This window comes from Lepisosteus oculatus, chromosome 16 (assembly GCF_040954835.1).
Source record: "Lepisosteus oculatus isolate fLepOcu1 chromosome 16, fLepOcu1.hap2, whole genome shotgun sequence".
Taxonomy (NCBI): Eukaryota; Metazoa; Chordata; class Actinopteri; order Semionotiformes; family Lepisosteidae; genus Lepisosteus; species Lepisosteus oculatus.
The window spans coordinates 17,200,215-17,219,535 of NC_090711.1; the positions used below are offsets into that span (position 1 = coordinate 17,200,215).

A 19,321-nucleotide genomic window follows, 5' to 3' on the forward strand; every position below is an offset into this window, starting at 1 on the left:
TGTGTGTGCGTTGTTTGAGTTATATCGCATGGTTGGATTCTAAAGCCATCAAAAGAATCAATTTTGTGATTTACTGCTACAATTAATAATTGTCCCAGTAAATGCCCAAACCCTACAGAACTGGTGCCTTCAGACGCCGTAGTGCACGACGCCGTAGCCAATTACCTCCGGTACGTGTCTGTACCGCGCACTTTGAATGGCTGCATCTGTACCATAGTGCGTTTTTTTTACTCCCTGGCGGAAACGAGCTTCCATATCTTATTGTTTGCAAACATTAATTTTGCAAGAAAAAATAAGGACATTGGGCAGTCACCCAAGCTTAACTCTAATGGTGTCTGTCTCTGATAACTTTTTAGCTGGCGCAACAAGTCTGAAATTGTGGATTACTACCAAACAGTAAGCTAAAGTTTTCCCCTTGGGGAGGCCGTTTTTTCTAAGATTTTCTGGTGCGCAACAGGACATTTAATAATGTCGTCATGGATGTGTTGACTGTGTCCCAGTTTACAAAACAATTCACAAAGATCACTATGTGTGCTACGCCTCAGCGTACTGTGGTCAGCAAGTGGTATTACAACAGAAGTGCACAGTGAACTTTAAATCGTAGCGCAGAGCAAACCTACTTCTTTACACACTTCACTTTCGGATATTTTATCTATTTATAATGGAGTATCTTCGCATTTTCTTTCATTACTTCTGGGAATGGTTGGACGTTCGAAGTATTCTGTTATTTTCTTTCATGTTTTTGGTTCTCGGCGATGTTTTTAAAAACAAGATGCCGAAAGACTTTCCACCAGGTCCCATGGGTCTACCTTTCCTCAGAAATATCTGGGATTTTGATGCCGAGAAACCTCATCTGTATATGGCTAAGGTACACTGTATATTAGTTTAAGGTTTTGTAACCAGAGACTGAACACGGGTAAGATTATATTAGGTGAAACTAATAAAAAAAAATAACCCCACCTTTGGCAGCGTCTGTGCGGAGTTGTTCAGTACATTAGCTCCTTCAGCACTTTCAAGCCTGACCAGTTTAATTCGTTTACCACTTGCCTTTTTATTACTCGTTTTCTCTGTAATATTATGAGAATTATTGTTAACGTTCCTCTGTTTTGGGGGATGGGGGTTGTTATGTGAGGGTCCTTTAAAACGTGTTTTTGGACGTTTTGGTTTCGGTTTATAACACTAAAATGGAGTTCATGACGACAATCCGGAAGGTATGTCAACAACCAAGTTCAATCAACCTCAGCAGTTAGTAATTTGTAACCATTCCTGATGTAATTTCCTCACATAAAAAACAACAACAATAATAATAAGAATAATAATATGCATAATCTTCTTATTTTTCTCTAAAACTACTTTTGCGACCCTCCTCCACCGTGTATCCACCTTTGCAGCTGCCCTTTGGCCACTCCTCATGGGAGTCGTAGCCCCTCGTCCTATGGCCAGGGGGTTTACCCTCAGCCAAGCTGGCTATGCCAATTTATTTATTGTGACTAAAACACTATAAACGTTTCAATACGCTTAACTGCTTAATTTTAGAGTGGTGTTATTCCTAGTGAACTGCTATTATGAAATAAAGAAACATACTTTTCACTACACTTCAAGTACAGTACTGTTTTATTTTGTATACTGTGGTAATCACAAGTATAATATTTAAAATAAATGTGGTTAATGATTATTAGAAACATACAATACCAAGAGAACAGTGGTTGGTAAATTGAGTAGGACAATAATGCAATACGTGCAAAATGTCTTTTGAATGGTCTGTGGTTGTTAAAAATCCAAAGGCGTAGATCCTTAGCCACAGAGCCACCACACCGTTTCTGCAGTGAACCAAGATATACTACAGTTTCATGGAAGTTCGGGAGGGATGACAACAGCCAAGTTCAATCAGACTCAGCTGTGTAATCAATCCTGACATCATTCCCTCTTCCTCTAATACACTATAAATACTGTATGTGATCCCCTTCTCTCTCTCTCACATATGTCTTTTTGCATGGACTGTGATATGACCCTGCTTTATCCTATCTTTTTTTCCCACTTTGCAATGGATATTCCTGTTTGCTGATCCAAGTGAATAGTTGTTGCTTTTTTTGTCTCAGCCAGGAATCTCCAGCTCTTCACCTTCTGCCTGTACCTGCATGTGCTCCATCTGCTCCTTTGCTGTCTAAGTTCCTCTCTGTTCCAACCCTGTCTTGTTTGGGTCTCTATTCTTGGTGTCCATTTCAGCCCTGTGTTCATTCCTCTCCTCCCCTGCTGTTCCTGATGTCATCTCCTTGGCCCCTGATCCACTTTCGCTTTACCTACATTCGAGCAGGTACTGTAGCTCCAGGTTGCTGCTGCTTCATGGTCAGTGCAGCACCTTCTCAGTTACAGTATTATAACTGGAAGGAAGAGGTTAATAATAGTCCATGTAGCATAAACACCATTCTGTGTCATTGCAGATCCTCAGATTTGTGTTACCTTGAGGTTAAGTTGGGTGCAGCCTGTCATGTGAAATATTTAGATATCTTTCAACATAAAATGTAGGTAAAAGATAAAGGCTGAATAACTCAGGAGAAAGAAACTTCCTCTCATTTAACATCTTTTGTTATTTGTTTTATTTAAAGAAAATAAATCCACCGTACTACTTTGGCCTGTCAACAAAATATTTAATGACACACCTGAAGAAGGCTCCACGGCCGAAACGTGTTTTCTTTCTTCTTTTTTTCAGCATGGAATAATCGTATTACTTGTTCCTTTGCAACAGAATATTTGACATGCTTACTGCCGATTCACAACTAATTCTCGGATTGAATCAGTTCCAAAAGGAGCAATCCTTGCTGCCATTTGTTTTTTTCTCCAGATAAAGCAGTTGTCTGGAGAAAAATGTTTTAGCCATGATACTGTTCCACTAACAAAATGAAAGTTTGTTTTACTTATCTGAAGACATGTCAGGTCTTCAACGATTGACCAACTGGGGTGTAGACTAAAGAGTTAAGATCTTGCGCCTGTATGATTAGTTCCATTCTCTAAAATCATGAGTTAGCAAGAAAAATAGGTATCTTATTTTATGTGTGCAGCTCAAGTAATAAAAAAGAAAAGGGAATTTTGAGGTTTCAAATTTGCCTTCCCGTAGAACTATGTTCCCACAATACATTGCACTTTTTCTGGTAACAATTTTTTTTTCTGATTTTCTGGTAACAGCACCAGTAGAGTGGTCAGAAAACTCATAATTATTGGCAGTTATAGTAAGATCTTCCTATGATCTTAGCTCTCACCAAGAGGGTTAAGCCAAAGTTTGACTGAACACTTGACAATCCTTTCAGTACACTTAGTTTTAAGGTGTTGTTTTTCTTAGTGAACAATGATTTATCATATTATATTCAAGTATTTCACAACTTTTCAGCTGAGGTAAAAGCATTTACAGCTCTACTCAAATATGATACTATAAAAAGCTGTTAGAACATTTAAATTGAATATCTAATGTACTTCACATGCAATATTTATACAATACAATACTATATTTCCACTTCTCAATAGCATATAGAAAATCAGCTTGTAAGCTCTAAAGTTCAACCATTTTTCAATTATTGAGGTTATATGACATATGAATGATATCTCCCTTGATTTAAAATTGCTTTTTCATTCAGCTTGCAGAAAAATATGGAGATGTATTTACCATCCGTTTGGGAAGACGCTTTGTTATTGTAAACGGCTATAAACTGGTAAAAGAAGTCTTGGTTCATCAAGGAGGCAGTCTGACAGACCGTCCACCATTTGCAATGGGTGATGAGCTCACCAAAAACCAAGGTATTTACAGTAAATGATTTAAGTAAGGAACATGTGCATCTTGCTCATAAGCATTCCATCTCAAACCTGATCTGATTTAAAAAGCTATAATAGATGAAGAAAATCAGTGGTTCAATGTTGCAGATAGAACTGGTGTTGGGTGACTTGTATGACTTGTAAGTAGCACAACTTTGTACAAGGTATTTACAACCTCCCTTCATGTGTTGACAGGGACCATTCTTTTACTAAAGCTATACACTAAGGTCTTTACTATTGTTGTAACAGAAGAAATAAGGTTCTTGATCCCGAAATGAAGTAAAACAGATGAGTTTATTGCATGCAAGGAACAATAAAGCCGAAGTCTTGTTTCCCGCATGAAACAACAAAACCGAAGTATTGTTCAACGTACTGTTGCAAACTTTTGGGTTATATAGTGTTTTCTTCTCCGTTTCTGACGTCACTCGGTCTGATGGTAAAGAGGGGGGTTCATGGTATTTGGCCAGTTTACGATGTTCTGGACAAATGGTCAGTTTAACATTACACCCAGGGGGGTTCCTAGCTTGCATCTGCAATCCTTATCAGTTAACCCCCTTTCCTGCCATAAACCCCAGCTTGTGACTTAGAAGTCTAAACCCCCTACAGAAAGGATTAAATTCAAACCCCCGTCTTCACATCTTTCTTCATTCCCCCCTTATAAAATATGGCATACGTCAGTGTAGCCTATTTTTATACATACAATGTCAGGGCAGATATTTCCTTTCTTGGCGAATAGGTATGTATTGCCATGTCATTGTACGTTCCACGGTTATAGCAAGATGTGATACATGTTTTTGTGAACGTGATGATTACAATTATACATATAAACAATACTATTCCTAAAGATAAAGACTATAAAAAGGTTCCACCCCAGGCCCCAAACACAGACTTTACCCAAGACCCAGTTCCCCAATTTTCATTATAATAGTCCTGATATTTCTGTCCCTCATTGTAAATGTGTTGGCCCAGATCTGAGATGTGCTCAGAATTATCAGGAATATATGTGCAGCATTCAGTGCCAATTACTGCACAAGTTCCTCCTTGGGCCGCCAGTACATAATCTAAAGCTAGTCGGTTCTGCATGGCCACTGTTCTGAGGGCTACCATCTCATCATTAACAGCCTTCAGACTAGATGAGGTAGAATTTGCTAATTCTTCTAAAGTTGAGGCCATTTGAATTAACTCTCGACTCAGAAAGTTCATGCCGGCTTGTGGAAATATTATACCTAAATAATATTCCCAATCAGCCAATTTTCTTTGTGGTCTGTGGTTAGGTCCGAAGGGGCTGTGGATTTGAACACGGATATGAGGAACCACATATCCTAAATAACATGAGCCAGACCACTGGGCTGGCAACCATGGGTAGGCTCGTTTTCCACAAATGAAAGATGTTCCGTTTGGCGCTCCCCATGCCTCTGAAAATAAGAAGCTTATACCGAATTGTGGGGTGTGCCGATCCCATCCTGGAATTTGGAAGGTAGAGGTGGATATATTTGCAGCGATGGTAAGGTTGCAACGACTCCATCCAACCAAGTGCAGACCATTAGTGTGCTGAAAACATATGTTTCCCTCACGTTCCTTATTTAGAGTCAGGTATGGTGGTGTATGGCTTCTGTTATATTTAGGAGCGTAAGAGCCTGTGAAACTCGTGGGCTCTAAGCCTCACTCCTGTAGATATTGTAATGTTGTGCAGGTTAAAGTCGTGTTATGGCAACCCCCATAGTTTGTCATATTAAAATCTCCTAAATTATCCCTCCAAATGATCATGCCTATGACTTCCTCGAGACACCAAGGAATGGCTCCCATAGGAAGTCCTCCCTGTACATATTTGGGTAATGCGGCACACACCCAGCAGGCACTTTGGTTAGTTTTCTTAGCTGTCAGATAGGAGAGGCCTAAAAAGGAATTAATTCCATGTTCTCCTTTGTGGGAGAGATGATCATTAATTCCTGCGGAACATAGTCCTACAGCAACAATTATGGTTATTAACAGAAATGATTTCATTCTGAGTCTGCAACTGGGGATGAGGCTCGTCGGCAGTGTGACGCGTGGATCCAGCGATCTTTTCCTTCCACTCGAACCGCAGACTCGGTTGTCAACAGGATCTGGTAGGGTCCGTCCCACCTGGGCTGGAGAACCTGTGAAGGAAATTTCCTGATCCACACCCACTCTCCTGGGATGAGGTTGTGCCCTCCTTCAGGTGGTGGTCCCCACGCCTCCAGGACCTGCTCGCGGGCTCCTTGGGTGGCCTCTGTCAGCAACTTGCAGTAATACAAAGGAATGGTTGATCCATCTGAGGAAACCCCAGTCTCAGCACCTGTAAGAGAGCTTGTTTCAAATTATTACAGGCGGCTTTTGCTGCGGGAACCAAGGCAATCTTGTCCTTGTACTGCACTCCCCCCTTAAGCAGATCTGTTAAGAGTTGTGCTCACCCTGTAAAAACATTGCACCCAGGCCCTGTTAAAATTTCACAATGCTAGACACAAAAGGGCCTTATCATAACTGCTTCTATCAGAAACTCTAAAGCTGAAGAAACTCAGACTTGTGGGTTTCCTCGTCAGGGGAAGCACTCAGAATACCATCAACATACTGAGTGATCACAGCCAGTTGAAGCCACGTGATACCCTGTTCTGGATAGTCATTCTTTGTAATGCATAATATTCCAACCCAATAGATCTGGAATAAAACCACCCATTAAAATCTGGTACTCGGCAAGTAAAACTTGCTGTCCCAATACTCCTGTGGCCTCCTGCCGTCTTCCCATATACATTAATCTATAGCACACTGTCGAACAGAGGAGTGAAACAAGCATGACAGTAGTGCTCCAGTATCCCCTAACAGAGAAACCAACACTCCATTAACAGTACATTTTTAACCACTGGACTGGGACAGACTTAGGGAGGCTACAAGGGATTTACAGGATCTAATCGTTAGGTAAACAGATTTTCTCACAAGACGTTATTCTCCCCAGTCTCGATTCTAAACCTACAGCGTTTCAGCATGTCTGGTTTCGAGACATTCGAATAAAACCAAATTGTTTCCATTATTGCAACTAATTGTATAAAAATACAAAAACTGTTTAACTACTTTTACGTCCACCTGTACTGTACTTATACGTTTCAGACGCTCTTATATTTTCCAATCTCCTTAAGTTGATTTTCGTCAAGTCTCTTTAGTTACGTCTCTAGCCAGTCCCGCTGGCTAAACACACTCACACCGTCATTTAGTATACCAAAACTCACAGTTATACACATACATGCCGGCACACAAATTCATAAAACACACATACACATCGAGAATATATTTTTCTTTTCGTAATACAATGTGCTGTATTCTTGTTTTACTTCTACATGAATCCCTTTAATTCCTGAAGCGCACTCCAGGTTCGCTGCATTTCTAATTTCGGGTGCGGTACTTTAGCCCACCGGTCAATATCTTATGGTTTTGGATTTGATCGTATGGGGGAATCAGGGAAGGTAGGTGCGAGTGCAGACCCCCTCGACGGGGTGCGAGACAGTGTTAGAGTGGCGCTGTCATCAACGGCGCCAGACCCTGCTACATCAAGTCCTTTCCCTCTTCGAGTGAGAGTACAGATCTGCGGGCGCCCTCCCTCTAACAGGGGAGACCCTGATCCGTCTTTATCACACTCATACCAAGTGTTATCCCAATCAGACCCCCCTTTTCCATATGGCCACTGTGGGAATTGATCCCAATTATTTTCGTTTCCTGCCTGTTTGTTCCCTGTGGGAGAGCAGGATATAACTTAGTCGCCGGCTGTAGCACATTAACCAGTGCAGCGTGACCAGGAGTTAATTCCTTCTTTAGTTTCTCATTCTCCTGTACTGCCTCTTTTAGCTTTTTTCTATACTCTTTCGTAGCGAGTAAAGTATCTTTTCTTCCAGGTTTTTGTTTTCCCCGTAAACACACTTTTAAGTCACATCCCAATTTCTTTTTTTTTCTCATGTATCTGCCACCACTGGTGCCGGCCGTGCACCAGGGTGGGAGCTACATGCTTGTGCTTTTGCCAATCAATACTCATATGCTTTCTTTACAGGCGTCTTCGCCCCAAATTCCCTCTGACAAACACAGCTTTTCCCATATTTTTCTCCTTCTTTTCCGTCAATTTTTACTTTTCCGATATATAAACGGACCCTTCCACCACTTTCTCAAACCATCAGTTAGCACACATGTTCGGTCTCTTTTACTTTTGTCGTGTGTGAGGTAACAGCTCATACAGTAAGGGGATGCTTTCACTTGAAAAACCTGTGCATTCCTGCACTCATTCAGCCAAGGGCGTCTGTTACCTCCAGATCTGTTCTGTTAACCACACTGTTCACAGGTAAGAAACGAGACCTCGAAAACCCCCTTCCTTGATCAGTAATTCACCATCCCCAGAACGCCAGCATCGCTGCTTTTGCCCCAGGGTGGACTTACGCACTGAGCTCAATCAGGGCGATTCTCGGGTCTCAACGTCCTTCAAATCCCGCTACTTAATGCTTTGCTCTTTTATTATGAGGTGTGTTTATGTTAGTGTCGTGCGTGTGTATATGTATTTCACAAACAAGGAAAACACCAAAAACATACATACATATATATATCTTCTACTCCTGTTTCCTTTAAAACAAAAAAACCACGCCACGCCAATCCGTGCACGATCAAGGCGTAGCTAATCTCAGGACCCCGGGCGCAATTAAGGCCCACACCGAACCTGAGCCACAGAACTCCGGGCGCAATTAAGGCCCACACCAGTTCTGACCTTCAGAACTCCGGGCGCAATTAGGGCCCACACCAGTCCTGAATTACGTGCATTTAATGCACCACTCAGCTCCAGAACCCCGGGCGCAATTAAGGCCCACACCGATCTTGAGCCACAGAACTCCGGGCGCAATTAAGGCCCACACCAGTTCTGACCTTCAGAACTCCAGGCGCAATTAAGGCCCACACCAGTCCTGAACTACGTGCATTTAATGCACCACTTGCTCTATAACCCCGGGCGCAATTAAGGCCCACACCGATTCTGAGCCTCAGAACTCCGGGCGCAATTAAGGCCCAAACCAGTTCTGACCTTCAGAACTCCGGCCGCAATTAAGGCCCACACCAGTCCTGAACTTCACGGTAAGGGTCCAAAACCCGTTCAAAAACTCCACGCGCAATTAAGGCATACACCAGCTTCAAACGCCTGTACACAATACCGCAGAACCCCTGCCAGACCAAATTCTGGGCTTACAGCAAACAACCCATTACATACACCGGTGTCTTCCCCGGGCCAGAGGAATTCAGAAACTCACGTTTACTCCGTCATCTCGATCGATTCTCGCAGGGAGCAGAGATTTCCCAATCGGTCAGAGAGAGTCGGGACTTTTTTTTTAAAAAGAGGAGTCCTTACCTCTTAGTAATGTGAGCGCTTACCGTCTCTCCTGCCGATGGGAAGTTCTGCGCCTTCTGGAGCATCCGCCGTCTACGCCAAATTTGTTGTAACAGAAGAAATAAGGTTCTTGATCCCGAAATGAAGTAAAACAGATGAGTTTATTGCATGCAAGGAACAATAAAGCCGAAGTCTTGTTTCCCGCAAGAAACAACAAAACCGAAGTATTGTTCAACGTACTGTTACAAACTTTTGGGTTATATAGCGTTTTCTTCTCCGTTTCTGACGTCACTCGGTCTGATGGTAAAGAGGGGGGTTCATGGTATTTGGCCAGTTTACGATGTTCTGGACAAATGGTCAGTTTAACATTACACCCAGGGGGGTTCCTAGCTTGCATCTGCAATCCTTATCAGTTAACCCCCTTTCCTGCTATAAACCCCAGCTTGTGACTTAGAAGTCTAAACCCCCTACAGAAAGGATTAAATTCAAACCCCTGTCTTCACATCTTTCTTCACTGTACACTCATTAAAGATTCCATGGTAGAAATCACAAAGTTGCAGTATCTAATTCTGACACTAATTCTGTTGCCCTCAATTAGCCACTATAATACTGTGGTTAAGAATATACTCTACTTTGTTGAGCCTTTTGCTTGTAAAAAGGAGCAGGTGGAGGTTAATTATGTTCTTAAAAGTATAAAGAAGAAAAAAATGTAGTGTTCTAACTGTGAGTGTGAAGAAGTCTCATTTTGGAAAAAGTACTTTATCAATGTTGGGTGTTATTAGGACCATGATTATGAAGTGCTAGTGGTATACATTTTCAGTTTTCAAAAAGCAGTTGTATTGTATATATTTGTGTGTACTGTATATGTACGTTCATTTTCTTAAACAAATGCATGTTTCATTGGATTATGAAAGATATTAGATACATTTCTTAGAAATTAAAATTATCGCTTTTTAATCTCTTTGGACACAAACGTTACATCGGTGCAGGCCCTATTTATAAATCTATAATGTACAACATGCAGGGTTGGTATTATCCAATGGTTACTTATGGATGCAGCAGAGAAGATTTTCCCTTATGACTTTAAGGAATTTCGGTGTGGGCAAGAGGAGCCTGGAACATACCATTGTGGAGGAGTGCAGGTTCCTGAATGAGGCCATGGAGGATGAGCAAGGTATCTGTTACTGACCCAACTGATTTTTGTCCATGACTTGTGTGAGTGTCTTGTAATTTTATACCAAAGGTGAACTGTTATGTTACTTTGCACAGGGCTGTTATTTCTCCAATGAGCTATGTTGTCAGTGTCATCTTTCTACTCATATCCATATTTGTTTCACTATAACTTCAGTACCATATACAGATGCAGCCATTCAAAATGGGTGAGGTATTTCGCGGCATACCCACGTGGGCGTGTCGCAGTATCACGCAGTGTCACGCGGTTAATCGCGCCTCATTTGACGCTCTGCCGGAAACTATCCGGCGTTGCCTTGTAAAACCGCCAGGGGGAGCTTAACCTCTCATGTACAGCATTTGAGCCTTTAATTTTGAACTGTGTATTACAGCATGTTAATCATCAGTCATTAAAATGTTGGTATATTTTATGAAAGCAAGATTGCTCAGTTGGACAAAAGTACACAACCTACCTTTATCAGAAATATTTATGCATCAAAGCCTTTACTGAAGATATTACTAATAGTATTAATAATGGATGACTTTGGACAAGCTGTATACTCAAAGTATAATTTCTTTAGCACATTTGTACAAGCACTTGGAATCTGTCCAAGCCATACTTTGTCAGGCATTTTGTTTTACTTCAACAGGCATAAAAACTTCCTTGCTTTTAACAGGGGGTTTCATATTTTCTAACTACAAAAATGATTTAAAATGCGACACTTATCATTCAACTAGAGCTCAAAATATCACAAGGATCCTCAAGAGCACAGCAAAGAGTGTATTAAAAGACACTTGTATTTATCAACGCTTTCTTTTCCGTATACCAGTTTTTATGGAACCACTTCAGAGGGGTGTCAGCCAGTCAGATTCCAGGAATCGGTACTTTAAAGGAAAAACACACACAGTCAATTCAAACAAGTTCAGTTTCAAAAGAACTGCAACGGACATAAAAACGTCCTTGCTTTTAACAGGGCATTTCATAATTTCTAACTACGAAAATGATTTAAAATGCGACACTTATCATTCAACTAGAGCTCAAAATATCACAAGGATCCTCAAGAGCACAGCAAAGAGTGTATTAAAAGTGTATTATGAAACGCCCTGTTAAAAGCAAGGACGTTTTTATGTCCGTTGCAGTTCTTTTGAAACTGAACTTGTTTGAATTGACTGAGCTCCGTGCTGTACCACACAATGTCTGTTTTTTTTTTTAGCTGTCCTACTGTACTTCCTACATTGAAAATACCCGTGAAACCGGTTTAATTCGTCACAGCCAGCCCTCCCGCAGAGAGGGGGGTTGTACTCGTTAATGTCTTAGCACAAAGCAGAAACTTCTTGAAAAGATTACAGATTTTAATCGTCTTTTTTCTGAACCAGGGAAAATCTGATCATGTTTCTCTATAACAATAATAAAAAACTTTATTTTACATATCACCTTTAAAAGTGGCATCTCAAAACAATACAGTAGATGTAAACCACAGATTACAAAGTAAATACCCAGACAAAAGCAAACGCGTTTTTAATAAGATGCTTTTATTCGTTCATAATCCGACGATCTCAGGAAGACTAATGGGGGTCTGGCTTTTTTTCTGGAAAACCATAACTCTGGTCTTGTCCTTATTATTGTTATAGAGAAACATGATCAGATTTTCCCCAGTTCAGAAAAGAGATCTAAAGGGCTACACATAACTTTCTTAATTCGATGTATTTAAAGCAGTGAACTACTGTCGGTGTCACATAACATTCAGAAATACAATCACGTATTTGACAAATAAAAACGATTACAATCTAATCCTTCCACGTTTGATCCCAAAATCCCAAAAAATATCAATCTTGACGGGTAGAAAACTATGCTGAAAGTTTATTAAGATACTTAGAAGACAAAGATACTGTATCAATTTATATTGCATTAGCCTGATTATGATTAAAAAACACATATAATTAAACACGCATTTGCGATTTAAATCAGAACACGATTTAAATCAATATAAATGTTTATATTGTAACGCATACTGTGCAGCCTCCATTTCTCTATAAAAATTTACTCTATTGCACACACACACAATAGAAGCAGGAAGCAGAAGCACGGACCGTTGTCAGAAGGGAAGAAGGTGACTATTCATTGTGTATCAAAAATGACTTAGAATCGATCATGTTGCGATATTTTGAAATATAAAAGTCAATTGATTGTCCATAATATTGCTATTCTATTTTTTCGAAGAAATGTTTGTTAAACGAAAAGTCCAGCACCAGCTGGATTTGAACACACAACCTGCCAGTTGTTAGTCAGGCACGTAGACCAGTAGGCTACAAGACAACTTGCACGAACAGGGAGGCGAAACAGCCCTACACAGCCCTGTCGCAGTACACAAATATAATAATATTATATTCCCTATTAATCAAATTCTAAAAGTATGCTTGTTGACTCCAGTATCACGTTAGTTAAAGACTTCGATGCTTAAAATGTTTAGGGAGAAATGGAATACTGGTGTGTATGTTTTCTTTAAAGTACTGAGACCAGCCATATACTGTATGTTTAAGTTCCAAAATTAATATCGTTTATGGACTTCACACGCGTTGCAGTATGCTCCTATTCTTTTTATGCTCAGGCACTAAGATTTCCCTTCAGAGGTAAAATTCCATATAAATATTAAATACTACAATGGACACAGTAAAGACGTTTACTGTAAATCTTTCTACGACAGACCAACGGACCACGAGTGCCCCTGTCGGTCAACCAATCACGTACCGCGGTACCCTGCGTCATCTTGCGTCACGATGCGGGACACCGTAGCCAATTACCTCCGGTACGTGTCCGTACCGCGCACTTTGAATGGCTGCATCTGTATATATAGCTTTTATAGTTAAACACTTCTTTTAAGTATTTAACTGAAGGGCTAAAGGATTGTGCCATTGTGTGAGTCTAGAATAAACTATTACCTCGTGATCTTGCATCCAATATTCTGGATTACTTCAAGAAATAGCTGGATTAGATCCTTGGATTAATTAATTACTAGAAACTGAACACCACAGATAATCCAAAAGACTCTCCTATTGTTTGGAACATTTCTTTTGTTCTTTTGATTCTTTATCTCAAACCAGCATAGGGATATCTGTGATCAAACTTTACTGTAGTTTGCAGCTTGTACTATTACTGTACACTGATGTATAATTTGTTATGTGCCATTTTAGGGAGGCCCTTTGATCCCCAGTTCATCATTCACAATGCTGTATCTAACATAATCTGCTCTGTGGTGTTTGGAAACCGGTATGAGTACACAGACAGACGCTTTCAGGAGCTGCTGCATTTGATTGACGTAACATTAAAAATGCAGGTTACCATGTGGGCCCAGGTGAAAACAGCATGTTTTTCTTTTCCTTGATGTAACCATGAGAACATTCAAATAACATTTCCATGAAAGTCTTTGGCTTTCCAGTGAAGTGTTTAGATACTGTCCCTGGTTTGTGTTCTCAATAATGTGTTTATGTATGTAAAAAGGCCTACATAACGCACTCCCTGAATTGTTAAATTGAAGATCAAGAGACAGACAAACTTCTCTGGACAGAATGTTCCTAAAACATCAGTTCCCTTGAAAATCTGTGCAGTTCAATCCAGCATACCACGACCATCATCATAATTTAATCTGTCATCACAAGGCTGTGAATTTAAAATTAGTTGTGTATTTTATAAAGCTATCACATTCATAGTAGACCTTAAGAAATGTGAAGATGCTGGGAAACATGGAAACATTGCTGTAACTTTTTACCACAATTAAAAGTAGGTACATCAGATGGAAACACAATTAAAAAAGAAAATACACGGTGATTTATGATGCAGAAATGTTAGTGTCATAATGGTTCTCTCTTGTGCAGCTGTATAATGTGTTCCCTACAATAATGAAGATAGTTCCTGGGCCTCATCACACTATCTTTTCAAATTGGAAGAATGTGATTTCATTTGTGAAATCAGAGATCCAGGCTCACAAAGAAGACTGGAATCCATCCTGCCCCAGAGATTATATTGACTGCTATCTGGATGAGATTGAAAAGGTAAACCAAAGCCATAGTCCAGTCATATCAGGTAGTTGAGCAGTTGGCTAGAAATGCACTGCTTTTCCATGAAACTTCTACAGTTTATCTTAAAAAATGAGGAACCTCAAGTCAAAGTGACTGTTTATCGGAGTTGATAATGAAAATTAGGGGGAAGGGGACTCTAATTCTCAGTATACCCCAGTGTTGTTTATCCTATCCCAGTGTTCATTGTACTAGCAATCTACCAGTCAACCATTCAGCTAAACACCATCATCTTGCTTGCTGACAGTTCTCAGTTTCCTTATACCTGTCCCTGGCTGCTATTGATTTCAACTGCTAGTTAATACCCCTGACCTTTGTCAAAGTTTCAACTATAGCCATCTGCACCTGATATCTTGATACCATACAGAACTACTTATACAGTGTTTCAGATACTATTCTTTTAAATGCAATCATCTTAACTGCTGCTTCCTTGATATATCACAGCTGTGACATAATCATTTAATTATTCTGGATCGGTCATTCTTTTGAAGTCTTCCATGTCGTCGTGTATTAATTCCTTAGGTGTTGCAGTTATTCAGTGAACAAGTGTAACAATATTCTAGCTCTGATTAATTGCTACATATGCTTCAATTGGTAAAATGTTTTTGTCTAAAAGAGGTGGAACCAAATGCTTACCAAGCTAAGATAGATATCCTTATTTGCTTTTAAGTAAGCTTTTAAGTGCTTTGAGAAGCCACCTTTAAAGGTGCTATATAAAATAAAGTTTATTATTATTATTAAGTAATGTTTCTTTGCTGCTATTCTTATAATGTGGCCATTTTCTCAGATTCCTCATTTATGTCTGATAATGGTGTTTTTTTATTATTTTTCTGTCTCTTATGGCATTTCTAGGGCCCAACTTTTTGACCTATGTTACTGGAAAAAATAGGAATAAGACTGCAGAACTTAGAAATTGAATAACTTGTTTTAGTTACTGCAGTTCCTGGCTTATGTCCACATAATTCATGAATCTCATTTTTTATTATTTGCAAGTATCAGTGTTGGTTTAATCATGTTTTTCTTAAAGCTTAGCTTAGTCATCCTTAAGGTCTTATTAAAGAATCATCCTTGTATTTTCCCCATTTAATGGAAGGTAAATAATGCTTCCTAGGTTTTTATCAATCAGTTTACCTTTTATAGCAATATATCTTGATATATCCATACACTTCCTATAAGAATATTTTCCACAATATATTCTATAACTTAAATGCAATAAATTCCAAGGGATATACAGTATAGAATATTCTTCTGACTGTTCCCAGGATGTCCACAAAAATATTTCCTAAAACTGTGGAATGTCCAATGTTTCGTTTTTGAGTACTTTGAAACGTAAGATATTTTAGTAAACAGGATTTGTTTTTCCACTTTCAGAGTAAAGATGATGTTGACGCAAAATTTGATGAGGAAAACCTATGTTTCTGTGTTCTCGATCTGTTTGTGGCTGGGACAGAAACCACAGCAACCACACTATGCTGGGCTCTCCTCTTCATGACCAAATACCCAGAGATACAGAGTAAGTCAAGTGCGAAGATCTTTTTGTCTAAATTACATATTGAAAATTGACATTTTCATATCTTGGCCTTCAGTGCAAGGTTGATTCAGTGCAGGCTCTTCTTTCAGGAAAGCATATTTTATCACACATGGAGTAGAATGTCATAAACATTTTTGCGCTGTTCAAGGTACAACAGATACACAAAACAGATGTGATACAGAGTTAAAGCTCTTTAGGTTACAGCGTGGGGAGAAATAAACCGACACCACAAAAATCAAACAAAACAAAAGCCTAGTTCTCTTTGTACAGATTTGTACAACTGTATAATTAAGCTGTGTACCAGCAACAAAACCAAGTCTGTTCTGGGACTCTTCCAAAACGCAAGTGTCAAACCACTACAAAAGGTCAACCATTCTATCTCTCCCTCTGGCGTTACTTGCATAACAGAGGATCTGCCCTCTATCTCTATCTGATGGCAAGTATAGTTGAGACAAGAATCTGAACTTGTCTCATTCCACCACCCTCTCAGTTGGCTATATAAATTCATAGTATATACAGTACATTAAGTCTAATAAAGATCTCTCACTTGGGCTCATGTTATGCTTAATAGATAAATCTATTGAAAGATTTCCTCTTTACTTACTCTGTTGATTTTTACAGAGAAGGTCCAGGATGAGATAGACAGAGTCATTGGACAGGGACGGCAGCCCTCAATGGCAGACCGTGCTAACATGCCCTACACTGATGCTGTGATCCATGAAGTCCAGAGGATGGGCAATATTATTCCTCTGAACCTGCCCAGGATGGCAACAAAAGATATTACTGTACGAGGTTACGTTCTTCCAAAGGTAAGACTAATGGAGTATATAATGAAAGTTTGGGAGGAATGACAGCAGCTAGTTTCAATCAACCTCAGCCAACTTTGTAATCATTCCTGACATCATTTCCTAACATAAAAACAATAAATCATCATAATTCCCTCGCAAATGTCTTTTGTATGCCTCCTCCTTCCCATTTCCACCTTTGCAGCTGCCCCTTGACCACTTCTAACTCCACATGGGGGTCGTAGCCTTGTTGTCCTATGCTCAGAGGTTGGCCTTCAGCCAAGCAGGCTGAGCAAACTTTACTGTGACTAAAACACTATATAAATTCACTGCACTTAACTCTTGGATGTTGTTATTCCAAGTGAATTAAACTTTCATGTTAAAATACATATATTTTTACAGAATGCATGTTGCTTATTCTAAGTAAGTCATAAATCATACAATGAAACTGTTGTACTAAAGTTCAACTAATAAATAGGTCAATACATTGAATAGGGAAATGTTTTAAGTAGTTAAAATAAAGTCACAAGAAATGAATCACTCTAGATGAATCTTGAACTTTCTTTACTTATAAAAAGAGATTACATAATGGCTTTGCTTATAATGATATCAGATACTGACATGGAATTTACATTTCATTAGCAAGATTCCTTTCCTTTCTGGACATTTGTATCAAATATCATTTCCTTTTCAGTGCTGTATGTTATTGTTAAGAGTGTTTTGAGTACTATTGTTAAAGTTGATAGATATTTAAAGTTGTAATTTATTTTTTTAGGGTACACAGATCTTTGGAAATTTAACTTCTGTGCTTTTTGACAAGAATGAGTGGGAAACACCACACCATTTTAATCCTGAACACTTTCTAGAGGAAAATGGGAAGTTTGTCAGAAGGGATGCATTTATGCCATTTTCTGCAGGTAAACATTAGTGTAACCTAATACAGTATACGCTAGACATTTTATTCATAAGAATAATACATCTAGATATTTTAAGCAGATACATTTTCCATGCTGTAAAATTTAAAATGAAAAATCCTTTCAAAATCCTAAACTACCTTCTGTTCCTCTAGGAAAGAGAGTGTGTCTGGGGGAGCAACTGGCTCGGATGGAGTTGTTCCTATTCTTCACTTCTTTTCTTCAGAGGTTCACCATTTCCCCACCACCTGGCATGGAGCCCAGCCTGGAATTTAAGATGGGATCCACACTTTACCCTAAGGAGCTGAAAATCTGTGCTGTCTCTCGTTAGAAGAAAAAACATTGCAGTTAAAGCAGGTTATATACTAATTTCTGGAGCATCTCAAAAGGTCAATTTCATTAAAGTATCTCAAATCTTTGAAGGCATTGATAAAGTCACTCCAGTGGACTTCCTCAGAGTCAACAGTGAAACTTTTTTACACATAAGGGCTGTGGGGGTCTGGAACAGGCTGCCTAGTGATGTTGATGAAACTGATACCATTTCAAGAAATGGTTGAATACGATCCTTAGATCAAATATATACTTGAAAACATCAGCTTGGGCTGAATGGCCTCTTTTGATTTGTGACATTTCTTGACATGACATGTGGGACAACAACACTGGCCAGAAATCACTCAGAGGGGGGTTGTCTAATTAGCTCAATCCCTGCATTATGAGACAGCTCTTATTACTTGAGGCTGAGAATCACAACAAAAAAAGGATGCAGCAAACACAGCTCTGTTTTTGATACCTGATTATGGGTTATAGGTTTTATTTTCAATACAGTCTTGTTTGGAAGAGTGACTGGTCATGGAAAAAAAGGTACTGTAATACAGAAATGTATGTGTGATCTGAGAAGTGTTCTGAAAAGGCTTGCTTACGGGTACAGTAGGTAATTTGATTACCGCCTTACCCCAGTTCTTTAGAGAGACCTTTGATCCACAGGTTTATTGTAAGCTCCAGAAAGAGAGCTAGCTATACGCCCGGTTTGCTTTACACTCCTAACACGTGATGACAAAACTAAAACAGCCTAACTGTTGTACCCAGAAGTAAAAAAATGCCTTTCTAACAATGCATTTCCCCAGCAATTTTATCATCACAAATGCATTACCTTTCCTTACACTTTAGTCTATCAAGTTTTATCTTGGAGAATACCCTGGGACACCCACAACAGGTCATTCCAAAGGACCAAAGGACAGCCCTTTTTTACAGTATAGTGTGCCCATCACTATACTAGGGCATTAGGATGCAAACAGACGACGGAGAGCCCACTTCTGGTCCTACTAACACTTCTTTCAACAGCAACCTTAGCTTTTCCAGGAGGTCTCCCATGCAGGCACTGGCCAGGCTCACACCTGCTTAGCTTCAGTGGGTTATTAGTTGGGAGTTGCAAGGTGATATACTGGTTATGAGTAATGGTGATTTAAATTTAAAGTCCAAGAAAACAAAAAAGTAAACCACTGAGAATGTTGTAGTATGCATTTCCTCCGAAAATGTTTTGCCTAATGACTTGTTACATCTGAACATCATTAACTCTTTATATACAGTATTTAGCATGTATTCAGTTATACTGCTCAGGGTTACACGGTCACCTTGAGAAGTCTTTCTACAGACTCCTATAAAGAAGGTGTGGCTTGAA

At 39.5% G+C, this 19,321-nt stretch overlaps 1 protein-coding gene across 1 annotated transcript; it reads left to right on the forward strand.

Annotated features, from left to right (window-relative positions):
- The first annotated feature begins 661 nt into the window (after positions 1-661).
- LOC138223340 (cytochrome P450 2J4-like) lies at positions 662-18,029 on the forward strand. The gene is made up of 9 exons (XM_069179658.1): positions 662-868; positions 3,630-3,789; positions 10,194-10,343; positions 13,532-13,692; positions 14,213-14,389; positions 15,785-15,926; positions 16,566-16,753; positions 17,505-17,646; positions 17,799-18,029. The coding sequence occupies exons 1-9, from the start codon at positions 662-664 to the stop codon at positions 17,972-17,974; spliced, it is 1,503 nt and encodes a 500-aa protein (XP_069035759.1). The 3' UTR covers positions 17,975-18,029.
- The last annotated feature ends 1,292 nt before the right edge of the window (positions 18,030-19,321 follow it).